The sequence below is a fragment of the Bos indicus genome, chromosome 6 (assembly GCF_029378745.1).
Source record: "Bos indicus isolate NIAB-ARS_2022 breed Sahiwal x Tharparkar chromosome 6, NIAB-ARS_B.indTharparkar_mat_pri_1.0, whole genome shotgun sequence".
NCBI lineage: Eukaryota > Metazoa > Chordata > Mammalia > Artiodactyla > Bovidae > Bos > Bos indicus.
Genome location: NC_091765.1, coordinates 13,132,117 through 13,159,564, shown reverse-complemented (window position 1 = coordinate 13,159,564; position 27,448 = coordinate 13,132,117). Strand labels below are relative to the sequence as shown.

The 27,448-nt window shown below is 40.6% G+C and overlaps 1 protein-coding gene across 18 annotated transcripts in view; it reads left to right on the top strand.

Moving 5' to 3' along the window:
• Nucleotides 1-27,448, top strand: part of ANK2 (ankyrin 2) — a 286,106-nt gene that overhangs the window by 165,154 nt on the left and 93,504 nt on the right. For 13 of the 18 annotated variants that reach the window (XM_070790805.1, XM_070790806.1, XM_070790804.1 and 10 more), the window contains 8 exons: nucleotides 5,328-5,525; nucleotides 9,190-9,288; nucleotides 9,837-9,935; nucleotides 16,006-16,203; nucleotides 20,573-20,671; nucleotides 21,677-21,775; nucleotides 25,381-25,479; nucleotides 26,404-26,502. In XM_070790805.1, coding sequence (XP_070646906.1) covers nucleotides 5,328-5,525; nucleotides 9,190-9,288; nucleotides 9,837-9,935; nucleotides 16,006-16,203; nucleotides 20,573-20,671; nucleotides 21,677-21,775; nucleotides 25,381-25,479; nucleotides 26,404-26,502 — 990 coding nt within the window. The remainder of the gene's footprint in view (nucleotides 1-5,327; nucleotides 5,526-9,189; nucleotides 9,289-9,836; nucleotides 9,936-16,005; nucleotides 16,204-20,572; nucleotides 20,672-21,676; nucleotides 21,776-25,380; nucleotides 25,480-26,403; nucleotides 26,503-27,448) is intronic. The other 5 variants (XM_070790813.1, XM_070790816.1, XM_070790821.1 and 2 more) reach the window with 1 other exon arrangement.

Here is a 27,448-nt window from a genome sequence, read left to right as displayed (position 1 = left end):
ACATAATATTTATTTCTTACCACCAAAGCTGATCAAATTTCCATAGACATTTCTTACTAGTTACTGAGAAACAAATCATGTTCAGAGTTTTCATGTTTCCCCTTCATATGCTTTATTTTCCTCCTTTTTGTAATGAGTTCTACTTTTCTTCTTTTCTGATTCTCCATATTTAGACGTTCTGTCCTTCTCCTCTTCCAAAATATGGGAGATTGTGTGATTGGATTCTTCCATTTCTAATTCCCCCACAACTTGAATTTTTTCCCTCTTCTTTTAAAAAAAAGTTTTGCTTCCCTGTTTCTTTTTTCACCTTCTTCCTTTACACTGAATATTTTATCAATATCTTCTGTTTCCTTTTCCACGCTGTGCTGTTAACTTTTGCGCTAGCTTCTTTGGGATTCTCATAGAATATTTAAATACTTTTTCTCTCCTTGTTCAGTATCTAAGCTAGAGCTCACTTCAGCATGAATCCCACCCTTGTGAGTCCATTTCAGAAACATTAGTGTACTGGAATGAAAGCATTCTACCGGAGTCATACAAATTGTCATTTTAGGCAAGTCATTTCACTTCCGGGTCTTTATGATTAAAATGTAAGCTTGGCCTTAGAAACCTTGAAACTCCTGTAGACTTCCTTAACATTCTCTGACTCTGTGCATGTTGCAGCATTTTTTCCTGCAGACCTTCATGCAGAATGCAGTGATACATGGGCAGCCTTGACATTACTGTTGTGCCTTTAGATTTTATCCACCTTTCTATCCACTGTACAAGTAGTGTAACTTATGTTCTTTGGTAATCATTATTGTTGTTTTATGCTCTTATGTGTTAAGTGTTTTGTTATTCAATCTCTATTCTTCCCTGCCTTGGCATTTTTCTTGGTTCCCTCTCCCTCTCCCCCTCGCCCACCCTTAAAGACTATTTTTTAAAAGCAGTGTTAGTTTCACAGCAAAATTGAGAGGAAGGTTCATAGATTTCCAAAAGGCACCCGACCCCATAATCTCCCGATTATTAGCATTCCCCACCGGAGTGGTACATTGATTATGAATGATGAAGCTACATTGATACATCATGATACCCCCAAGCCCATAGTTTACACAAGGGTTCACCCTAGGTGTTGTACATTCTCTGGGTTTGGACAAATGTATAATGACATGTATCCATCCTTAAGGCATCAATCAGAGTAGTTTCACTGCCCTAAAAATCCTCTGTGCTCTGTCTATTCTCACTTCCTTTCAAGTTTGCCTGGCAATTCAGCTATTAGAAAAAAATTATGGTCAGTCAATGCCCTCTGAGTACTATGAACTTCACTAAGTTTACCAGAAATTATGGTAGTGTTCTGGTACATATGTTACAATCCATGCTCAATCATAAAAGGCCTTCACATTTATCTCTCTTAATATGAAATGAAGTGAAAGTGAAAGTCACTCAGTTGTGTCCGACTCTTTGCAACCCCATGGACAGTACAGTCCATGAAATTCTCCAGGCCAGAATACTGGAGTGGGTAGCCTATCCCTTCTCCAGTGGATCTTCCTGACCCAGGAATCGAACCGGGGTCTCCTGCATTGCAGGTAGATTCTTTACCAACTGAGCTATCAGGGAAGCCCTCTCTTTTAATATGAAACTACCTAATAGTTGGAGTAAAATTCCCACATGCAGGCACTTCTGAAAACTCCCTCTCTTAACCTAATACCATTGTGCTAAAATTCACTTTCTTACAAAGGGGAGACAGTAAAAATTTTACCCGGTTACCACACAGATCTCTAAGGTCAAGATCTCTGGGTTGTATATATTCTTATCTATCGGGTTTTAGAAATATTACCTCATGGTTATATAATCATGGGGCTAAGTCATATTTATGAGTGATAGGCTAAGTCATATTTATGAGTGATATATAATGAAAGAAATGTCATGTCATCACAATAATATCTTTCACTTAAGAAGTGCAAGAATACTCAATTCACTAGTCAAGAGCATGTGTCACATTTTGCTCGACAGACTGGAGAGCAGGGGCCGCCGTGGCCAGGTTCCTGCTCACACTCTGTGCTTGCCCCACCCCCAGATCCAGATCCTTTCTCACCCAGTGTCCCCCACGGACGTAACTGGGGGCGCTGTGACGACCTGCACTTCTGAGAGCTCTCTTGCTTTTAAGCGCCCACGTTCTGTTGGCACAATATGGGGCTCTGGCATTTTCTCTAGGGATTGAGCAATCATAGGGCTCCTGATTTAACCTCACTTCAAACTTAACTGAGACTTTAGTTACCTGCCAGCAGATATGGTTCCTGGGGATCTTGTTAGCTAGAAACTAGTAGCGGAAATTTTATCAAACATTTAAACCCTGTCCCAGCCATTGCTTTTTTGTCATTTTGGTTAAAGGGGTTGGGGCTCAGAAAGTCTCCCTGATTTTTCAAGCTAGTAGTGATGGTAAGGCTGAGCTCATGTCTGCCTGGATCAGGCTGTATTACAGTCAGTGATGCTTTATAATGAGAGAATTATTGCCCCTCATATGGTCGATGGTGACCGCAGCCATGAAATTAAAAGAGGCTTGCTCCTTGGAAGAAAAGCTTTGACCAACCTAGACAGCATATTAAAAAGCAGAGACATTACTTTGCCAACAAAGGTCTGTGTAGTCAAGGCTATGGTTTTTCCAGTAGTCATGTATAGATGTGAGATTTGGACTATAAAGAAAGCTGAGTGCCGAAGAATTGCTGTTTTTGAACTGTGGTGTTGGAAAAGACTCTTGAGAGTCCCTTGGACTGCAAGGAGATCCAACCAGTCCCTTCTAAAGGAGACCAGACCTGAATATTCATTGGAAGGATTGATGTTGAAGCTGAAACTCCAATACTTTGGCCATCTGAAGAGCTGACTCATTGGAAAAGACCCTGATGCTGGGAAGGATTGAAGGCAGGAGGAGAAGGGGACAACAGAGGATGAGATGGTTAGATGGCATCACCAACTTGATGGACATGAGTTTGAGCAAGCTCTGGGAGTTGGTGATGGACAGGGAGTTTTGGCGTGCAGCAGTCCATGGGGTCGCAAAGAGTTGGACACGACTGAGCAACTGAACTGACAGTTGAAGGAGACCAAGAAGGTCAAGATACATACAGTTTTTCTTTAATATTATCTTCTGTGCTTTCCCAGTTCTTTGCTTTGGATTGAATTAGCTTTAACTGGGGGTGGCAAATTAAACCTTTGTTATTCAACAGGAAAACAACAACCTGAACATTCAGAAGTCTTAGAATCTCTGATTTCAGGTGGAAAAAATTTCTTATTGAATCTGTATATTCTTTCCTTTTCAATTTTCAAATAGGATTGTACCAAAAATTAAAGAAATTAGGCAAGAAAGCTTATTTCTTAACTTTAACAAACAAAAAACGACTACCTTAGTGCTCTATGGTCTAAGAACCGAGACACTGATAATTTAGCCAGTTACTCAGTCACCACTAGTCAAGGTTTGTTGCTTCCCAGCTATGCATTGAGGGGTATCATTGCCCCGACTCTCTTCCTTGCTCACTGAAAACACATGTTAGAGTGTGTCACTTGCAACACCCACCTCTGTCAAAATCTGCTGGGCGGAAGTCCAAGAAAGGACACCCAGAAACAACAGATGTTCATGATTGTTATCCTCAAGTTCTTTGGTCTTTTGATTGTTGCTGCTGTTTTTGCTTTCCATTTATTTTGGTAGTTGTCCATTCTCTTCACTCCTCTCTTATCTCCTCTGTATTTCAGAGAAAGTTGTATCTTTTAAAGTGTTGTCAGTTTCCTTTCCTCTTGAGAATCCCCCACTGCCCTCTTAGTTTTCCTACGTGTGTGCTAAGTCGCTCAGTCTTGTCTGACCCTTTGCGACCCTTTGGACTGTAACCCTGCAGGATCCTGTCTCTGTGGGATTTTCCAGGCAAGAATACTGGAGTGGGTTGCCATGCCCTCCTCCAGGAGATCTTCCCCACCCAGGGATCGAACCCATGTCTCTTACGTCTGCAGTATTGGCAAGCAGGTTCTTTACCACTGGCGCCAGCTGGGAAGCCCATTAGTTTTCTTAGTGGCCATCATATTGTCTCTGTAGAATGAACAGACAAAGAAATGTCTTTAGAATCCATTGCCTGAATTCACGTTCTGTTTTAATAACTGAGTGACCTCGGACAGTCCTGGAGAACTCATTTAATTCCTCTGGAAAAGACCGACTAATACATCCTACACCTTCCTTTGAGGTCTGTTATAAGCATAGGACTTGTTGAGTACATGAAAAAAGTTTAGAAAGTACAAATTTTTCTAAAATCGCAGTTCTACATAATTCCTATTTATTCTTTTGTTCTTACCATCCTGGATCCATCTCTTCTTGTCACTCCCTCTTAATACTTCTTTTCTTATAACTTTCAGATACTGCGTTTTTTGAACAATTCTTCCCCGCTCTATCTTCTCTATTCATTCTTAGCCCTGGAAGCTGGCCCAGCTTCTCCTCCTTCACCTTTGTTAGGACATGCCCTTGGGCAGATTAGAGATATACCTCTGTTCCTCACTAAGGTTACCCACAATTTTCTTTTTATAAGAGAATAGTTTGGCCTGGTTTTCTGAACACTGAAAACGTTTTCCTGACCACACATTAGAGTCAGGTGTTTTCTTGAGCCTCCTTGAATGTGTCCTTCCTGTCTCTTATACCAGCTATATCCTCTCCCTTTTTTAAATGAAAAGCACTTGGCAAATTCTTAACCCCATTATCTTCTCGCCAGACTTCCATTTGATCTTTGAAGCCCTGGATGCAAGTCCCAGACCCATCTGCCACATTTCCTGGAATGACATCTTTTTAAATCAGATTACAATATCATCTTTATCCACAGTCTCTCCTTGAAGAAAATAACCAGCATGTGTATCCTTGGCTTGCTAAGTGGAATAATAACAACGTTTTCCCAGCATCCTTTGTTCTTTTTCTCTTGATTCGGTTCCCAGAATACTGTCTCTTGGTGAAAGCTTTTGGATGAGAATCTAGGTCTTAGGACTTCTGGACTACATTTCTTTCTTATTCAGAACCATAAGCTGGTTTATATTTAAACATCAGTGAAGGCTGAAGCCTTAATGAATTGAGAAGCATTTTGGCATGTACAGAAAACGATGACCAAGTTCATGGAGATATCTACTTTTAAAAAATCTGAGGAAGAGTTTGTGACCAAACAGGTCATTCTGTAACAAGATATAAACTGTGGTCAGAGTTGAAATAATTTCCTTTGGGGTAGAGGTTCCTAGAGATTCCGAGGAGACATCATGAAACATCTGGGTAAAATGCACTATTGGTAAAGTTCGGTGTATCCTGGCACTAACTTTTTACTTGACTTGAGTTGTAGGAGGAACAGACGCCTTTGCATATTGCCTCCCGCCTGGGTAAGACAGAAATTGTTCAGCTGCTTCTGCAACATATGGCTCATCCAGATGCGGCCACTACAAATGGGTACACGCCGTTGCATATCTCTGCCAGGGAAGGACAGGTGGACGTGGCCTCGGTCCTCCTGGAAGCGGGGGCAGCCCACTCCTTGGCTACCAAGGTAAGAGGGGTGGCTTCATGCCGACGTGGACCGGGAGCAGCCCTGAGTCACAGAGGCAGGGAGGGCGGAGCTCCTGTCAGCCTCCCACTTACTTCTTTCTCTTTGAATGTTTGAGATTCATTTTCTAGATGACCAAGGGGGATTTTGAGATTACGTATAGTATCTTCAATAAAGAGGGCTGGATTTTCTTCTCCTAATTTAATGCTGGTGTTATTTCTAGAACTTTATTATTATTATTTTGGCCAGGCTGTCTGGCTTGTGGGATCTTAGTTCCCTGACCAGGAATCAAACCTGGGCTCCCTGTGGTGGGAATGTGGCGTCCTAACCACTGGATTGCCAGGGAATTCCCCCTAGAACTTTAATTAAGATGATTTCCATAAAGCAGGGGCTACATTCTCTTCACTTTCCATGGTAAAATCTGTAATATATTGCCACGAGGAAAAAAAAATACTATTCCCAAATAACATTGAGCTAGTATTCCTAGTGAGGAAAAGAACACTTCATTAGACTAGCAGTACTGTATTTGTTACGAGTTAAGAGTTTGTCAAGAGTATCACCTAGAAGTTCACTTTACTTAATCTTGCATTTTCCCAACCTTGGTGTCAGTGATCACGCCTTTTCTGGTTTCTGCTTAACCAGCTCACAGTGGTTAAACAGAAGTGGGCTGCAGAATCACACTTTATTAGTCACTATTGTCTAATAGAAAATTAGACAATTTTAATCTAATTCTAATTTAAGTAGAAAAGTAGATTTTCTAAAGAAAATCCGTATCACAGAATTTTACTTGTGTTCCAAGTTTAATGCTAGGGCAGACAAATTTTTTTCCACTTGACGCATTGTGTTTGAGATACACTATTTGAATGTGACTTAGAATGAAACATGAACACAATTTACTGGAGCAAAAGAAATGAACTAGTCCAGAAGAGGAGAATGAGCCGTGTTACAGCCTACAACAACTGAATTGTTTGCAGGGCAAAATAATTCCGACAAGTCCAACAGTGATTCAGATTGTAAAGAGACACCTTCAATTTGCTCATAATAAGTAGACATAAATACAACCTCTGAGAGAGAAGGAAGTTTTCAAGTATAAACTGAAGTATTGCGGTGGCTTCTGTCCTCTTAGCAGTAGAAGCAGTCCACTATCCATTGTGACCTACATGGTTGCCTATGACTGCAAAACATGTTTTGATGTAAGAAACTGTTAGTTATTCAAATGCTGAAATCTAAAGGGTTGGAAGTATTTTTAATTTTTTTAAAATCATAAACAAGAAAAAGCATGTTTGATTCTTGAACACTGAGGAGGTTTGGGGCACCCACGCTTCATGCAGTTGAAAATATTCATGTAACTTGTAGTCTGTCTTCACATCCGCACTTCCTCTGTATCCTGGTTTCTTCCATATCCATTGTGCAGCCTTGCTAAGTCGCTCAGTGGTGTCCGACTCTGTGCAGCCCCATAGACGGCAGCCCATTAGGCTCCTCTGTCCCTGGGATTCTCCAGGCAAGAACACTGGAGTGGGTTGCCATGTCCTTCTCCAATGCATGAAAGTAAAAAGGGAAAGTGAAGTCGCTCAGTCGTGTCCGACTCCTAGCGACCCCATGGACTGCAGCCCACTAGGCTCCTCCGTCCATGGATTTTCCAGGCAAGAGTACTGGAGTGGGGTGCCACTGATTCAGCCAGATGCAGACTGTGCAGTACCATAGTATTTGCCATTGAAAAAAATCTGCATATAAGTGAACTCCCACAGTGCAAACCCATTTTATTCAAGGGTCAGCTCCATAACAATAATAAGAATAGCAGCAATAGCAACCCAAGAAAGGTTGGGTGATTGTCTCCTCAGACGAAGGTGATAAATAAATGAAATTCAGATATGCAAAATACAGAAATAGGGAACAAAATATAGTCCCTTGTCTTTCAAAGATTTTTAGAATTAAAGTCACTTCAGTCGTGTCCGACTCTGTGCGACCCCGTAGACGGCAGCCCACCAGGCTCCCCCGTCCCTGCGATTCTCCAGGAAAGAACACTGGAGTGGGTTGCCATTTCATTCTCCAATGCATGAAAGTGAAAAGTGAAAGTGAAGTCGCTCAGTTGTATCTGACTCTTAGCGACCCCATGGACTGCAGCCTACCAGGCTCCTCCATCCATGGGATTTCCCAGGCAAGAGCACTGGAGTGGGGTGCCATTGCCTTCTCCATTATTAAAGCTATGTGAGTGTTTATAAATATCAGAGGGCAAGTGAAATCCTGATGCGATTAACATAGGGGAAGAAGGAAAATGTGTGACTCGAGAGATTTTCCACCCTCTATTTTGTGATTCTACAGTAAAGATTCTATGTAGTCTTGTCTAATAATAGTTTCCAAATTTATAAAGGGGCTGGATCACTATTCCAGCAAGACTTTAAGGATAAAAGTTTATTTTTTTTCTTCTTTACCACGTGGTTTATACTTCACCCTGGGGGTCACCCCGGTCATTGTGTGTAGGGAGGAGAGTATTAATAACATACGTTGGCTTAAATGGATTTCTTATATTCTTCCCACACTTGCAAAAAGCAGATTTACTTTCCTCCAAAGACTAACTAGTACCTAAGGTTCAAAAAAAGCAAAAAGAAAAAAAGACATCTTAAAAATAATTTGTATAGTGATACCGTGAGAAAGCAGTGTTGTTTCTTGAGGGATGTTCTGTATTCTGTATTCTGAGGGCCTAAGTGCTCTGGAGGATAGAGCATATCTTAGACCACTTAACCCAGGCATGTTTGTTGTGTGTGTTTTGCAAGCCCTGGTCAGCTTTAGAGTCCTCCCACGCCCACCCCAGTGCCAAAAGAGCATGTGGTTAGACTGTCTGGCCAATAGGATGGATTTGAGATCATGATGTAGGAGCTGTGCCATCCTAGAGATCTGAGTCCAGGAACTTGGCTATATTTGTAACACACTGCTAATTACAGAGTGACGTGGATTAGGCACACAAGACATTGAATCTGTATATACAAACGTGTAGGAAAGCAACAGTTAGTCTGGTGTTAATCAGCTCAATAGAATGCCAGAAGTAAAGCGTATTTTCCAAAAGGTATTAGATAAAGTGTGGGTCTTCTGAGAAAAGGGATAACATTCAGGAGGAGAGGTGGTTTTTAAGGTGAACACTTTTTGTTCTGTCCACCATTTATCTTGCTATTTCTGCAGAAAATGCAATCAACTGAATCACAAATCACTTGTTTTTTTATCATGACTGCTAAAATACCCTAAACCTTAAATGAAGAAATTTGGAATTCAGGTATTATAAAAAGAATAGGAAAAAAGAGTCTGGACAGAAGGCACTATTGTTTTAATCCTGTTAATTTTAGAGGTAAGAAAAATACAGGATTTTTTTTTTTCCACTCACAGATCAGAGCCATTTTACTGACCCTTGCACATTCCAAGCCTATAAGGTCCAATTTCAGTCTCGAAGCCCTCAAAATAAGATTTCTTTTGTCAAGTCTGTCAAGCCAAACTCTTGCTTGTTAAATTTCATTCCTTATTCTAGTCCTCATTTATGACTAACAGATTTAATGTTTCCAGTATTTTTCCCAAGTGGAGAATCAACATAGTTTGCTTAATAGGTTTTGTTAAAAGGATTTTGTTAGCAGTCACAAAGACAAATGCTACATTTTACTTTTGTTCTTCCCATTTTCAGAAGGGTTTTACCCCCTTGCACGTAGCTGCCAAGTATGGGAGCCTGGATGTGGCAAAACTTCTCTTGCAACGCCGTGCTGCCGCAGATTCTGCGGGGAAGGTAAAAGCTTTCAGTAATGCATGTTTGTTCTTAGCCTATAACTCGGTTAATTTCAAAACTTGGGGGATCGCTGTTTCAAGATATTTTTCTCAGTCTTCTGAAAGAAATATCAATGTAATTGTTGAATCTATGCCAAATAGACATGATGCAGGTGTCTATCTGTGACCTATCCACATACATACCGATTCTGAAGGTATTTAAAAAGGCTGTGTCTCAAACGTGTGTTGATTTAACAACAGGGTCCAGAACTTCTCTATATTAGAAAGAATCCTTGCAATGTTAATGTAATAATTCTTACATGGCATTTTAGACATTTTTTTATGGTGGAATCCAGATGCTCTGTGTTAATTGTAAGCTCAACTGCTCATTTTCAGTTTTAGTTACATTTCTAACCTGAAAATCATGAGATATTTACTTTGATTTTTTCCTATTGACTATATTAATGCATTAACATGAACTTAATCGGTATCATTTTCCATGCATCCTGGCAGCTTTACAGCAGCTAATGCTAATTTATTAATACTGAAACTTAAACACACCCTTTACAGAATGGCCTTACCCCGCTCCATGTTGCTGCTCACTATGACAACCAGAAGGTGGCGCTGCTGTTACTGGAGAAGGGTGCTTCCCCTCACGCCATGGCCAAGGTGAGGACCACAGAAAGGGCTTACAGGTGTAGGATGTAACTGATCTGACAGCACATGGGAACTGGTTTTTAAACATACGGTATTGTTATAACTGCAACTAGTACTGATAGTAGCTTTTGGTATTAACATTTTTCCCCTTCCATTTGATTCCACAAAACCTTTTAAAATTTTTTACAAGTCAGCAAAAATTAAGGAGATGTGCCCAGGAGCCAGGAAAGATGACTCTTACTGCCAGGACTCCGTGTTTTAGACTCAGAAGTATGAGTTTTGACATAAGTTCAGGTTTTTTCTTTTCTCGTATAAACCAAATGTGGTACACCCACCCTTTTATTTGCTCATTTTTTCTGACTCAGAATTTTCATTGTGCTCTATGAAATGCTCTTTGGTTTTTAGATGTTGCATTCTTGTTAACTATAGCATACATCCTTTTAAATTTCTAGTCTAGGAATGCATTTTGGAAGTATGTATAGCAGCAACTCATAAAAGAGCTCCAACTAAGATTTGAACCTTGGGATGATGTTTCTATCATTTGAGCTGCCTCTTTATTACACTGAAAGTACACATGAATGTCACATAACACCTAACGTCATTATTGTCTGCTGCATTTATTCATTCAGCAGACATATATTGAAAACATGTCAGAGTTTGTTTATTTAAAAAGAAACTATTTATTGTGGTAGAAAAATATTCATGCTATATTAGATGACATAGTAGAGCCACAGCTGTTACTACCTATATGCCAAAGACTTTACGTGCAATATCTCGTTTACTTTCATAATGATCCTGTGAGAGGAGGGTAATTCGATTTTACAGATGAGGAAGTGAGATTTAAATAGGTTAGTTTGCAAGTCCAAAGTTACATGACTAAGAATTGACAGAGCTAGGATTTGATCTCAGACAGTCGGACTTTAGAGCCAGCTCTTAACTACGAGGTCTATTGTATCCCAAAGCATTAGAGAGAGACGTATCCCTCTTCTGGTGTAGCAACATGTACATATATACTTACATGTCTATATACATTATACATGTGTAATAAAGTGGAATACTCTATTTAGAAGTTGATTTTGTATAATATTTTGTATATAAAAATGTTATATATGATAAACTATTACAAATACTTAAACTTTGTACCCATACCTACATATGTGCCTATATGTGTATGTGTAAATATGTATATACATATTTTATTGTTACAAATATATAGCTTGTGATGTTTATCAAAAGAGCAGGACATATTTTATTATTGCACATACTATTCTTATTTATAACTCCTTTTCTCTATAATGTCATCAATTCTGCATTTGTCATAAAATGTCTTTCTTCTTACTAGACTATAAACTATTTGAGGACAGTAATCATGTTGTATTCATATTTGTATGTCTCTGAGGTGTCTCATACACGATTATGTAGGTTCTCAATAAATTTTAATGAAAGAATGAAGACTGAGCAACTATCCCAATGGAATAAAAAATACCTGCTCATTTAACATCCCAGTGTTTTTTCCATTAACTTTCTAGGCTGAACATTTTAAACAAAGATATGAAAGACTTTGTCAATACCCAACACAACTCTTTATCTGAACTCTTAATATGTATAAAGAAAGGGTTGTTGTAAAACTAAAATGGATGTTCTCCCCCTACAAGACTCTCAATCTACCAGGGAGAGAAGACCTAACTTATACTGTGTATGGTTTTTCTAAAGAGACAAATATAGCCTTGATCTCTCACCGGACAAAGTGTGGTCCTTACTCAGGAGCAAACATACAGAGTCCCTAAGACTAGGGAGAGCAGCGTCTGCTCCAGGGTTTGCAGTGGGCGGATTTCAGAGGCTCCTCTAGTGTCTTCTGCTCGCCTGCCCCAGCTTGTCAGGGAGCATGACTCCTGTAGCTCTGAGGCTGCTCCAAGAGCCTGCCAGTGGGTGGACCCCAGCCCTGCTTCCACTCTCGACACTCTGCTCACTACAGCGCCCTAACTGCCCCCAAACCCCATCCATCCCCCGACCCCACCCCACCTCACCCCACCCCATCCATCCCCCACCCCACCCCACCCCGCCTGCCACACACACACACACACACACACACATATAGCTCTGAGGCTGCTCCAAGAGCCTGCCAGTGGGCGGACCCCAGCCCTGCTGCCACTCTCGACACTGCTCACTACAGCGCCCTAACCGCCCCCAAACCCCATCCACCCCCCACCCCACCCCATCCATCCCCCACCCACCCCGCCTGTCACACACATACACAGTCCCTGGGAGCCTGGAACCTCTTTGCTTCTTTCTAGCAAACTCCAGAATCCTTTCTTAGTCTTCATTGGGTTTGTTGTTTTTATTTGGTTCCCCCAAATTTGACTCTATATGGAGTTAGGAGGGCTCTTCAGACTACCAGGTTAAGTATCTGCTGGACAGTCAGACCTCTTATATTGCTACAACTTAGCATTCTCTTTGATCTCTTATGTTGTTTTTTTTTAATTTTTTAAAACCTCTCTGTCCTTCTCTACATGAGTCCCGGATTTTACCTAACCTTGGTAGGTTTACTGATACTTTGCTTAGCTTTGGTAGTCTGTGCTACAGGACTGGGGAGAGTTGGGGCTGAAGAAAGAAAGCCCACTGCAAAAAAAAAGAAAGAAATGTGTAAACTGATAGGGTCCACAATAATCTCTGTGCCCTTTTATCCAGTAGAGCCCATGGTTCGAGTGCAGTGTTCTAGATCATGTGGAACGTAAGGGACCTGTGAGAAGGCTTCCAGGAAGAGCTGCTGAATTTCCCGAGCAGCTCAGAGGGAAATGTTCATTGGATCTGAAAAATGCTTCTGTTGACTTGGAGAGAAGGAGACAGTGGGATAACGTAGGGCTGTGTGAGGATCCAGATTTCATGACCACACAGAAGGCCTTTTAAATTCTCAAAGCCCCTTTTCATTTTTCGGGACACTTTGCAGTTAGACTTCAGGAATCTCATAAGAAGCACTTCGTCAGTATGCTGTGCTTCCCTTCAGTGTCTCCCAATTAATGGCAAGTCACCGCTTTTAGTTTCCACCACATGTTTTTCATGAAAAATTCTACCAGAATTGACAAAGAAAAGGAAAGGAAACAGTGTAGGTTCCAGACTGACACTTGTCCCAGAGTTTTGTTAATCTGTTTGTCCTTTTAACCAAGTGTGAGGCTTAAACTTAGGCTGTTATAAGCAAAGTCTGACTTCCTCTGGTTTCTGGTAGTAGCCTCATGTTTCTACCTTTGAGTAGCTTTTAGAGACAAAAAGGAGGTTGAGGATTTTAATTGACCACAAGATTGACCACAAGATTAATATAAGCTGATTTTATTGTTTAAATTAAAGAAAGTAGGGAAAGCCACTAGGCCGTTCAGATCTAACCTAAATCAAACCCCTTATTAATATATAGCGGAGATGATGAGTAAATTCAAGAGATTCGATCTAGTAGACAGAGTACCTGAGGAACTATGGACTGAGGCCCATAATATTGTACAGGAGGCCATGACCATAACCATTCCATAGAAAAGGAAATGCAAGAAGGCAAAATAGTTGTCTGAGAGGGCTTTACAAATTGCTGAGGAAAGAAGAGAAGTGAAAGGCAAGGGAAAATGGGAGAAATATACCTAACTGAATGGAGAGTTTCTGAGAAGAGCAAGGAGAGATAAGAAGGCCTTCTTAAATGAACAATGCAATGAAATAGAGGAAAACAATAGAATGAGGAAGATGAGACTTCTCTTTAAGAAAACTGGAGATATCATAGAAACATTCCATGCATGAATAGTCATGATAAAGGACAGAAGCGGTAAGGACCTAAAGGAAGCAGAAGAGATTAAGAAGAGGTGGCAAGAATACACAGAAGAACTATATATAAGATAGGTCTCAATGACCCAGATAACCACAATGGTATGATCACTCACCTAGAGCTAGACATCTTGGAGTGTGAAGTCTAGTGGGCCTTAGGAAGTATCACTATGAACAAAGCTAGAATGTGTTCCAGCTTTGATGGAATTCCATCAAATGATGGAATTCCAGCTGAGCTATTTCAAATCCTAAAAGATGATGCTGTGAAAGTGCTGCACTCAATATGTTAGCAAATTTGGAAAACTCAGCACGGCCACAGGACTGGAAAAGGTCAGTTTTGATTCCAATCCCAAAGAAGGGCAATGCCAAAAAATGTTCAAACTGCCATACAGTTGTCCTCATTTCACATACTAGCAAGATAATGCTCAAAATCCCTTAAGCTAGGCTTTGAGTATGTGAACTTAGAGCTTCCAGATATACAGGTTGGATTTAGAAAAGCAGAAGAACCGGAGATCAAATTGCCAACATCCATTGGATCATGGAGAAAGCATGGGAATTCCAGAAAAAACCTCTACTTCTGCTTCATTGACTATGTGAAAGCTTTTGACTGTGTGGACCACGACAAACTGGACGTTCTTAAAGAGATGGGAATATCAGGTCACTTTACCTGTCTCCTGAGAAATGTGTATTTGGGTCAAGAAGCAACAGTTAGAACTGGACATGGAACAACAGACTGGTTCAAAATTATGAAAGGAGTATGACAAGGCTGTATATTATCACTATGCTTAACTTATATGCAGAGTACATCATGTGAAATGCCAGACTGCATAAATCACAAGCTGGAATCAAGATTTCTGGGAGAAATATCAACAATCTCAGAAATGCAGATGATACTACTCTAATGGTAGAAAGTGAAGAGGAGCTAAAGAGCCTCTTAATGAAAAGGTGAAAGAGGAGAGTGGAAAAGCTGGCTTGAAACTCAACATTTAAAAGATCATGGCATCTGGTGCCATCACTTCATGGCCAGGAGAGAAAAGAAAGAAAAGTGAAAACAGAGACAGACTTTGTTTTCTTGGGCTCCAAAACCACTTCTCACAGTGCCTGCAGCCGGAAAGTTAAAAGACTCTTGCTTCTTAGAAGGAAGACTTGGACAAACCTAGACAGAGTATTATAAAGCAGAGACATCACTTTGCTGACAAAAGTCCATATAGTCAAAGTTATGGTTTTTCCAGTAATCATGTCCAGATGTGAGAGTTGGACCATAAAGAATGCTGAGCACTAAAGAATTGATGCTTTTGAATTGTGGAACTGTGGAAGACTCTTAGACTCCTGAGTCTCTTGGATAGCAAGGATATCAAACCAGTCAATCCTAAAGAAAATCAACCCTGAATATTCATTGGAAGGACTGATGCTGAAGCTGAAGCAGCAATACTTTGTCCATTTGAGGCCAAGAGCCAACTCACTGGAAAAGACCCTGAGGCTGGGAAAGATTGAAGGCAAAAGGAGAAGAGGGTGGCAGAGGATGAGATGGTTAGATAGCATCACTGACTCAATGGACATGAATTTGAGCAAACTCCTGGAGATGGTGAAGGACAGGGAGGCCTGGTGTGCTACAGTCCATGGGGTCACAAAGAGTTGGATATGACTTAGCGAGTGAACAATAACAACAGAAATCTTTTTCACCACACCACACACACTGCCTGGCTATGGTAGGCACATACTAAATAGTTGTTAAATGATTAAAAAGTACACTCCAACTAGAAGCACATTAGTAGGGGTGTTATAACAAGATCATGGGAATAATGTTTTATTCTGTTATTAAAATCATATCTAAAGTATATTAACAAACTAGAGTCAGTCCAGAGCAGGTCCTCCTCAGTGGAGAACTCTAGAAATGGGGCTTCTGTCAGGAATAGTTGAAGGAATGGGAAATTTAACCTGAAAAAGAGAAGACTAAAGGGAGATATGAAAACCATCTCCAGGTATTTAAAGGACGGTGATGTAGACGAGGAATCTGGCTTGTTCTTCAGGAGCAGCATTATGATGGGGAGATTCTAAGCTTTGGGGCATTTGTGTCTATATCTGTCTTATAAATATAGTAGAATGGTTTGCAAAGATTTGGGAGTTATTGGACTGAAACTTATGATGAGCAAGAATTTGGATTTCTTATAACCTTACTTTTTAACTTTTCTATTGATTAAAGAATCTTATTTCCATTAGGCATACATCAGGGCGATTGCTAAGCTTACAACATAGGTGTGTTTTTTTGTTTTTATTTTTTTAGAATGGCTACACTCCTTTACATATTGCTGCCAAGAAGAATCAAATGCAGATAGCTTCCACACTCCTGAGCTACGGAGCAGAGACGAACATCGTGACAAAGCAAGGAGTCACTCCACTCCATCTGGCCTCGCAGGAGGGACACACGGATATGGTCACCTTGCTTCTGGATAAGGGAGCCAATATCCACATGTCAACCAAGGTATTCCGGTTTGGCCTCTTGCTTTCAACGTAAATAGAAACCAATCTAAGACAATTTGAAACAAAAAGGGGGCATGTACTGGAGAGAAACAGGGATGTCTTATAGAATTCAAGGGTAGCAAAGGAGTCAAGGCTTATGAGGGGCTGGAAAATCAGAAGGAAGTGAGGGGCGAGGCTCACAGACTCTGCCTGGAGGGCTGTCGGGTTGTGTCTTGACTTTTCTGGCAAGTTGGTGTCATTTTCCTCTCTCTGTGCGCCTGCTCCCTTTGCTTCTCTGTCTGTGACCAGAGAGGCTATCCTGTTGCTCCCAAGAGTTAGTATCACCGCAGCTCAAGCAGCTGTCCAGATTGCTATAGAACCTGCTGGCCCTACTTCCAGATTCCAGAGAGAGAGGAGAGTTGGCTGTTTCATCTGGGGCCCAGTCCAAACACTTGCTTCTAAGCTGTTGTTCTGTGCCTGCCACCCAAGTCATTCTCAGCGGGGCTGAGCATCAGAGGCACCTGTTGATCAGTAGCGGGGAACTCAGTAAAATGATGATTTCTGCTTAGCTTGGGTGGTTATGGTGGTGGTCAGAGAATCAGTGTTTTTAATAAAGCATCTCTCCAGAGAATAGCCTTTGTGGACAAGTGTATTAACTATAATAGAACAAGTCAGGGACATGTCGGAAAAATATATTAAAATTTTTGCAAGTACATGCCAGTCTTTCTCCATATATATCTATAACCCTGTCTATTTATGTATCTTATCTTTTTTTTTTAACACTTCTTTGTACTCCATTGGAACCAGCTGCTGAGAAACAAAAATATTGGAGCCTGTTTATAAGTTAGCTCATTGTTTACATCTTCTGATGCTTTTTTTTAACACATGGTGTGGGTTTAGTGAAAGTTAAGTTTCTTAGAATTTCCCACAAATAAACAAATAAGATACTTTCCACATCTCACTGTTGAGTTAATTATTACTTTTGGAGACTCAATTATAAGTTGGTCGTAATATTTGTAAATAGGTTATGTAGCTTATGTCCTTTAGAAAGAGCTGTGAAAAAGACAGGTTGTCTTGACTGCCTCCAGAGTCCTGTTCTGTGCCTTAATCACTCAGAAGTGTTCCAGTACATTCCTTGCCCTTATGCATTTCTCTCTTCTCTATCAAAAGGCCTCAGAGATCCTTTTTTAAAGTATGGTGAGACTAATTATAGGCTTAACCCTCCAAAAGATATTTGCATTTTTAACAAGAATGAACATGATGACGCTTTACGGTGAAATTCAATGTGTCAGCCAGACAATCCTTAAAGTCTGGGGCGTGGATTTCCTTGTGATTGTTAAAATCATGGGACTCAGGTGGTCTGTGAGCTCCCTGGGGACAGTCTCATCATGAAACCAGTGGTAGAATATTTCATTTTACATCAGTACACAAATGAGTCATATGTTTATTGTCCATTAAAAACAAATCTTCATTTGAAAATAAACACAAGAAATCCATTAACGAATCATGCAAAAATTTGAGTAGAATTGACATTTCATGAAACTGATCACACTGTGCTTCTGATGGGGTAATTTTTAATTCATAAAAATGGCACACACATATATGTAGAATCAGTTTGCTATGTCCTCCCTGATGGTATTCTTTTAAACATATTACTTCTTTTGAGACAATTTTAGCAGTCAACAAATACTTAGTGAGTATTTTTGAATATTTTCTCCACTCAGCAATGGAGAAAAATATTCCATTTGAACCACAAAGTATTTATGTTAACTATATAACATGATTTCAATATTGGGTGATTTCCTAAAGATCAATGATGATGTATTTGTTACTGGAGTAAAACTTCAGTAAATATGTTAAGATATATCTGAATAACTATGATATCGAAAAATATAATCTTGCCTTTTGGTTGGTGTTATTTATATTATAAATTATAATAATAAATTTATATGAAATAAATATAGGAAAATGCAACTGTGAAGGTATCTTAGATAATAAGCAAAGCTGATAATAAATTTCCCATTGCTTTTTAAAACTACATATATTCTTTATCTATTTAAGACCAACTAAAGTCAGGGACTTCCTGGTGGTCTGGTGGTTAAGAATCCATGCTTCCACTGAAGGGCGCATGGGTTCAATCCCTGGTTTGAGAACTAAGATCTCTCATGCCACTCAGTGTGACCAAAAAGAAAGGTCAACTAAAATCAACTAATATGCTCTAAGTGACTATTCCTTAATAAGAACCATAATACAGAAATAGATATTTCATTCCTTATCCAATCACCCATCTAATAAAGCAACCAATTGTAGAGTCTGCCAGTACATCTTAGGAAATAGATTACTTTTTTTTAAAATAGATTATTTTTTTTTTTGAAAAGAACTCTTTCAACATTTTCTGTTTTCTTAATTTATTAGGAAGGTTTACATAATTTAGGCATGAAAATTTACCATAATAAACTGTAGAGGATTTTAACACTGGTTGTTAGTTTGCCATCTTATATTGTAAAAAATCCATTCTGCAAATAATGTAGAAATCAGCATGTACATTTGAAATGCCATTAAAGATGCCTTTGAGACATCTGATGATTACTTCATTTAATGATCACTTCAGTAACATTTTTAAAAGACTGATTATTTCTAAGGAGAAATAATTTTGTTTTCTATTTTAATATAGAGAATAACAGTATGAAGAAAAATCTACTTTGTCCTAATATTCATAATGTTTATACTTTAGGACTATATACTATTTGTTTAGGAATGATAACATTTTAATGTAGAAGGGTGTATCTTCCATCTCATTCTTATGGTTTATGAAACTCAAAGCTGAGCTCAGCCAGAACTCTAAGAATTAAAAGGCCTCAGACTCTTAAACATAAAGCCCTTTCCTAGTTGGAGAATCTTTTTCTTTTTTTTTCCTCTATAAATACTACTTAGATTTTTTAAAGGTCAGAGAACTTGTCAGTTTATAGAAGTAACACCATGGCTAGAGAGCATGAAGAACATGGTTTAGATTTCTCAACCCAAGCAGACTGTAGGAGAGCTGGCCTGCAGGCCATGGTTGAGACGCTTTGATTGGCTATGAACTCGGGGAGTGGGCGTGCCAACTCAGAGGACAAGTAGGATACCGCAGCATGCAGATGCAAGATGCACCGGGAGAGGAGAAATACACTAGGTGTTTGAACAATAACAGCAGGAGATGAACATGTGGTATAAATATCCTGTTAGCTGGAATGTAAGTTCTAAAAGGGCAGAGGCTTTTGTTCACTGATGTATTCAAGTGTCTAGGACACTTCCTGGCATATGAGGGGTACTCAAAAAACACGTTTTAAACGTACAAGTGATTTAGGTTTTAAAGATACCCTTTAAATTTCAGTTTTGCTTGATGGGAGATACTTGCATATGTAGTGAGGCTGTCAGATTGTGGCACTGACTGAATAAATCACTTTTCCTTCCTTTCTCTATTCTTTCATTAATTCTTAACTGTACTTTATTTGCATGCCTAATTACTTAAAATAATTACTTGATGTACATATGCCAGGAAATTTACATATAACTGGCCAAATATATGGTGTGATATATGAGTGATCGGGTCACTATTTAGCACTTAGGTAAATCCCTAAAATAGTATTCTGTCTTTGGGTGCTGGAGAAATTTATTCTGAACTCATTTCCTGTAACTCTGGATGTTTTTTACATTGATGTGATGTTTTATTGATGAAAATATACATTATTGCTGCAGTTATAAAGTAGAAGTAGTAATTGGTTTCGGAGAAGGCAATGGCAACCCACTCCAGTACTCTTGCCTGGAAGATCCCATGGACGGAGGGGCCTGGTAGGCTGCAGTCCATGGCGTCGAGAGGAGTCAGACACGACTGAGCGACTTCACTTTCACTTTTCACTTTCATGCATTGGAGAAGGAAATGGCAAGCCACTCCAGTGTTCTTGCCTGGAGAATCCCAGGGACGGAGAGCCTGGTGGGCTGCAGTCTGTGGGGTCGCACAGAGTCGGATGTGACTGAAATGACTTAGCAGCAGCAGCAGTAATTGGTTGATCAATTATTCAAGTGAATAAATAGATTCAGCAGGAGAATCAGAATGGGTTTGAAATGAATGTTGTTTGGAAGCTTATTAGCTGGGTTATTTTAAAGTCTTGCATCATAATATAAGTATCCAATACAGAAAATGTAATTTGAGGGCAGTGTTGATTAGCTTAGAGAGCATGTCTTTGATGGAAAGTTATATTCATTTGGAGGGTTTGTTTTAGATATCAAAAGATGCAGTTTCTAGGGAGCAGTTCTGAATTTTCCAGGATTTTTTTCACTACATGCTATTATAGATGCTACTGTGTATTTTCTTCTTCAAATGTACCCCTTTGCTTTCATTCTCTCCATAGAGTGGACTCACATCTTTACACCTTGCAGCCCAGGAAGATAAAGTGAATGTCGCTGATATTCTCACCAAGCATGGGGCTGACCAGGATGCGCACACAAAGGTAAAGCCAATCACTGTTGATATCGGGACAGGTTCTAACCTGGATGATTCCCAGTAGCCCGCATTCATGTCACCCGAAGTCCAAGTCCCTGCCTCTTCAGATGGCCATTCTGATTCAACTGTGGCTCTCTCTGCTCACAAATATTTAATGGTTCTCCATTTTTACTGGAATCAAGTCAAAATGGATAGCAAAAGATACCAAAGGATTCCAACTTTGCAGGCTTAAGTTTACCCTCTCCCCCTCATCACATCAGAGAAGGCAATGGCACCCCACTCCAGTATTGTTGCCTGGAAAATCCCATGGATGGAGGAGCCTGGTGGGCTTCAGTCCATGGGGTCGAGAAGAGTCGGACATGGCTGAGCGACTTCACTTTCACTTTTCACTTTCATGCATCGGAGAAGGAAATGGCAACCCACTCCAGTGTTCTTGCCTGGAGAATCCCAGGGACGGGGGAGCCTGGTGGGCTGCCGTCTGTGGGGTCGCATAGAGTCGGACACAACTGAAGCGACTTAGCAGCAGCAGCAGCAGCAGCCTCATCACATCTGTTAGGCAAAATGACTTCCTTTCTCCTGTGCCTGCTTGCCTCCATGTCCTTGATTTATAAACAGCTTTTCTCTCTCTATGTCATTAAATTCTACGAACTCATCTTATTCTCATAGGTGAGCAAAAACAAAAAATTCTGTGTTTTCTGTGCATCTCCTCTGGATCCTATTAGACTCAGTCTCTCTTCCGTGTTTTCAGAGCCTATTATTTGTGTCTTTCTCTTAGCTCTTTGTCAGATTAAGTTGCCCAGTGATGGATCTCCTGTGCTGCATTAAGTTCCTGTGCTCAGGGGTCTGCTCCTGTCCATCTCTATATCCATAGGATGTATATATCATCTGCTAAGTAATATCTGTACAAGCAAATAGAATTTCTACCAATCCTGCCAGAACTGAAGTTCTCCCTAATCCCTCTCCCCTTCAGTTTTAACCACTGGAGTAGTAATTTATTTATTATTCTTTATAGCTTGGTTACACTCCTTTAATTGTGGCCTGTCACTATGGAAACGTGAAAATGGTCAACTTCCTTCTGAAGCAGGGAGCAAATGTCAATGCAAAAACCAAGGTAAAATACTTGTACTCATTTCTGTTTTCTGTAAGCCATTGGTTCAGCCATAGGGACACTTCACTAGCTCACCATAGTTACATATTTTCCTTTTAGTGCTTCTAGTGATTTTGAATAAGCCATGAAGCTTTGTGCAATTGTTTGAGACTTTTCTTTTTAATAACCTTTGACAGCCATGTAGGTCAGCTTCAGAACTACTTCTGTTAGGAAGTTCAAGTAGCTGACAGCGATTTAACAATTCGCTGCAGGATGCAATAGATGCCAGCAAGAACATCTTGATGTTCAGGCCAATTTCCTTTACCTTGTTTCAGAGCCTTGACCCCCTTCCCCCAGCCTTCATCCCGTAGTGAGAAAATACAATTAGGCCGCCTGGACTGCCTGCCTTTCATTTTAATGAACTCTGTCACATTTGGGATACCACGTGGTCGTGCTCAGTGAGGCAGTAATATGTAAGCCTGGGCTGGGAGTTTTCAAGGATAATGTAGAGCTGAGTATGTTTCACACTGTAATCTGAAGGGTTCTATCCTGCAAAGCATGATGGGAACATAACACCACACTTCAGTACATTCAGATTATTTCAAGGGAAGAGAAATGGGTAAAATATTGGTACTATGCATAGTGTAACCTAGGAGCTCCAATGTTTTTAGTCCAAAAATGTATGTAATTGCATCGTTTATGTATCACAGATCCCTAATTTTCAGCTATGTGAGTAGGCGCAAGTAAATTACTGTGAGCACATTCAGGATTTTTCAGTCATCATTCAAGATGATACTAATTAGAAACAACAAATTTCAGAAGTTAGCTTTTTCATATCCTCTTTGAAGCATAAACAAAAGCATGTCTATACATAAGTATATTTGTAAGTGAATTAAAGTTATTTTTAAAATTGTACTATTAACATTTGAGATACAAAACTTCTAATCTGACTTGAGCAAGAATGGTGACTGCCTAGTTTCTGAGCAGTTCTTGAGTTCTCATAAAACTGTACTTGGAGACATATTTGAAAGCTCCAACATGAGGTCTCCCTCAGGCATTAATGTGTAATACCATTTTGGCTGAGTCAGTTCACATACAAGTACTACACGAAAGACTTTTGGAATCCAGGTATTCTCTTGTAAGGCCTAATGCAGCAATGCAATGAGATTTTGGCAGAACTTGAAAATATTTACTATATTTTTATCTTAGGTGTTTGTTGAAATAGTTATAATATTGAGAAGCCAAACATGTGGTCTGGATAGCATCATTTGTCTCCCTCGGGTTTGATCTGCATTCAAATGGACATCTGGAGAAAAATCTCAGTTTAACTTTCAAGGTTTTTAAAAAGTGAACTATGTAGATTTTACTTGCAATTGGAAGTATCTTTTCATATATCTTCAGAGGAGTGGATTGATCCATACCTCCAAGGACAGTCTTTTAATAAACACTTCAGAATGTTTTCACATAGAATGACACTTTTGGAGAAGAAATTTAGTTTTCTTCCTCACATCTCATATGTAACCATAGTTACTACAAATTGTTTTGTTGCTATGAAAATATGTGTATTTCCTTTACTCTTCAAACATTCATCACTTGGTATAAAAATTTGGAAAAGTTTGTAAAACTTCAGTGTAGTATTTATAAACACAATGGAAAGGAAAAAAAATTTTTAAGAAAAGAAATATTACTTATTTTATGCTCCTGAAATATCCATGGATTGCCTGATTTGAGAGCAGAGTGCCTGTAACAGCTATGTTTTCAGAGTCCCTGAAGTTGATTTATAGTTCCAGGTTTCCTGGAGTCATCCCATTACAGGGATATATAGCAGACAAGGCTGAGCTGATGACATTCCAGTCTGAGAGATCCTCAGACAGACTCTCACACATACGGTACATCCCCATGGATGGAAAGGCCCAAGTGAGAGCACAGACGGGATCAAGTGGCACCCTGTGCGGTGCTTTTTTAAAAGTCTTTTAAGTCAAGTAAATTTTAAAGCTCTACTTGGCCTTACTGAATGATTCATGAAGGGTGGCATCCATCTAGCAAGTAGGGAGGAGTTCCCAAGGAAGACAGAAAGGGAAGGGTTTTTAAATGCTGAACAAGGCAGTCGTAAAAAAAAAAAAAAAAAAAAAGGTAACCTATGTGTGGCAGACAAAAGGGGTCTCAGTGGCAGACTACCTCATCTTCCTTGTATGCAGGGGCCCCACGTGGCAGATTATCCCCTTGGTGCTGACCAGAAAATTCCTGACTGACCGATTAAGACGACATTTCTGGGGAGGTTGAAGCTTCTGTTAGGTTAGGTGTTAAGCCCCAATGTGGTGGGGTTGCCTGGCATTTGTGACTCTATTTTGGGCCCGTAGTTTTCTTTTTAACAGCATAGGGATAGTCACTTCATGTAGACGGGAGAAGCAAATGTTGGTCATGAAGAGGTAGTGACACTGGAAATAGGGGATGTATACTCTTAAACGTTTAAGGTATGAATGGGCTACTCAGAACTTAGAGCCCAGGACCCTGGGGTGTGACATATACAGATACATTTTTATCAGGGGTGAGGCAGGGAGACAATAAAAAAGTAATCTGATGGTCATTGTCTTCATGATCTTCTACCTCGGATCTGAACCTAGAATGACTGTGAACAAATTACTTAGCCCCGTTATTTTCAGTTTCATCATCTCTGAAATAGGGAGACAAGTATTCATGCATTCACTCATTTGTTCATGAACTCATTTATAAGACACCTGCTGTGTACCAAGCACCCTCATTTTCAGAATGGTAGTAAAGATTAAGAGAATAAATATAAGGTCCAATATCTGGCATAAAATGGGTGCTTAGGACACGACAGCTATTACCGTTTCACTGTGCCTCCAAGGATTCCAGTGCAGTTTGCTTGAATTGATGTCCGCATGCAACCAATCTTTACCACACCTAGAACTCACTAGAGTTCTGAGCAAGATTGGCTTCTCACTAACCTCAATTTTTCACGAATCACAGTTGCAGAACTTTCATCCAAGTGAAAGTTTAGACCAGAATGTTTAAAAGAACCTACTTTTAAAGGAGTTTTTATTTGAAAGTGGGCCACTCAGCTCCCAATGAAGTCTTTTGTTAAGTGTGTACATCTTTGACTGAAGATTTTCTGAAGGGGATAGAAGACTGCAATTTACTGTCACTAGTTTAGAATTCCTAAAGCTAGCCCAGAGGTTAGTGATGCAGGAAGTCACAATGAACAAACTGGTTTGTATGATCCTCCTAAGTTTGAGTTCAACAGTTGATGCTCCCATTTTTCCTAGGGAAGGAGTCACTGTGATAATACTCTTCCTCATTATAATATCTCCTTGCTCAGCATATTCATTGTGAATGCTAATTGGTGAAAACATAATAATAGTTACCATTTGGAGTTTGTTGATCTTGCTAATTTTAGAAGTCAGCCTCTTTGTTTAGCGGACCATAAGGTGTGAGGGAGTTGTGCTGCTGAGAAAATGGGTTGCTGGTGATATCTTGCTCCAGAGAAACAGGCCTCCGCGCCGACTTGGGTGTAAATAAGACCAAGAAATTCAAAATGAAGGCTAACTAGTTTTCTTCCTTCTCCCGCACACCCCTGCTGGGTCCGCCGCCGCTGCCGTCGTCTACAGAATGGCTACACGCCTTTGCACCAAGCCGCCCAACAGGGCCACACGCACATCATCAACGTTTTGCTGCAGCACGGGGCCAAGCCCAACGCTACCACCGCGGTAAGGGGGCGCCGGCTGCCCCTCTTTCTCTTTGATTGACTTAGAATCCCCCTTCCCGGGAGCCGCTTGGCGGAGCTGGGTCCCCCAACCCCCCACATCCTTCTTAAACCTCCGCACTCGGGGGGAAAGCCCAGATTTCCAGAAATCAGCATGTGATTTCTGAGAGCGCTGGTCCCAGGAGGGAGCGCAGCGTCCTGACTCAGTCTTCCCTCCGGGGAGGGGGCCCCGGGCTCGGGCTGCGGAAACTGGCTCGGCTTCCAGCTGGCTCTCGGCTGGGAGCGGAGTCCACCCCTCCCGCCCGATCTTCTTAAGGGAGTACGCTTTCCGAGGCCGCTGGCTCCAACGGAGCTCTTTGGGATGTTGAGCCATTGAAATGTAAACTAAGCGGTGCAATTAAACCAACCGAGATCCCCAGTGGCCTGGCCTGGGGCCTCAGTTGCTTGTTTGTGTTCTTTTGCTGCCCGGGGAACTTTTGCACAGCTGTAGCTAAATATGTTGCCGCGTTCCCTGTGGTAACATCTTACCTGCAGCAGATGGCCTGACTTCTGATGAGGACTGAGTGTACTTGATTCTTGAATAGTTTTCTTCGGAGGCCTCCTTCTGGATTCAAAGGTGACTCTCCTAAGCACAGTACAGAATTCGGAGCGCTAGCTCGACAACCTCAGGGTTAAAGCAATCGAGTGCTTCTTATTAGAGCAGGCAGATGCAGCTTGTTGTGTTACCATGGTGACCTGGGCTATAGTTTGAAGAAGTTACAAAGAAGATTCAGATGTAATGGTAAAAACTAGTGATTTTCCTAAGCTGTGCCTTGTTTTGGAAGAAAATGCTGGCTCATGTGGAGCCGCGAGTGAGCTCATTGGCTCACCCCGCCATCCCCCCACCCCGCTCTCACTTGCCTTTCTCTCTCTTTCGCTCGCTCTTCAGAATGGCAACACTGCCTTGGCGATTGCTAAGCGTCTGGGCTACATCTCGGTGGTGGACACCCTGAAGGTTGTAACGGAGGAGGTCACCACCACCACCACGGTAAGTAAAGGGAACCCATCGACTTGGGCTCCGTTGTTGTGGTTTTTAAGCCACATGCATTTTCATTTACAAGATGTTTTGAGCGTTTGAACTTCTTTGTGTGAACAGGTTGTAGAGACTTTGGGCGAACATATTGTAGAGCCTTGTGTACCTTGAAGTATGCAGATGTAAACGCATTTACACAGCTCATACAGGGATTTCAGCTTCCTTTTGTCAACGTAAATCCGTATAAAATGTGTGAATGTAATGTTATAACACTTCGCCCTTTTTCTGTGACTGACTTCTTTTTCTCTGGCTCGTCTGCCCTGTTGCTGGAGTTGGGTGTGACACCTACTGCTGGCAAAGTGGTAGGACACTCCACTTTTTATCTCAGCCTGAAGGTCACTCCAGACGCTGGGAAGACCTTGACCCCTTCTTAGCTCAGGACTAGTTCAGATGCATTCGCAGTGAGAACAGTTCATCCTGATTTTCTTCCTATTTCTGAGTATTTTTTTATTCAAAAAGAAAAGTGAGTGTGCTTAGGAGAGAAACCGTGTCTGCATCATGACAGAGTATATATTTAATTTTTTTTTCCACTATATGGAATATAAGTGCTGATTCTTTAGGCCAGTGATCATCACTGGCCTTTGCCAGAAACTCTGGAATAGTGAAGACCGTGATGGAATCGTTGCTAATGCTCTTGTGCTATTCAGTTGGAGCAGAGCTTAAAGGAGGCCTCCTGAGAGGGAGACTTACAACTAAAAGTGCTCTTCTCTTTGCTTTTATTTATTAACGTTCCTCTTTGAGCGAGAACAACAGCTCTGTAATTTCTCATCGTAAAGTAGAAAAGAAGAGCGACAGCAGATCACTAGCTGTTCCTTAGAGATGAGATGAGATCCAATGAGATCATGAATCAACAAGTAAAAAATTCTGAATGAGGTTCTAATACATGCTCCAAGCTGGGAGT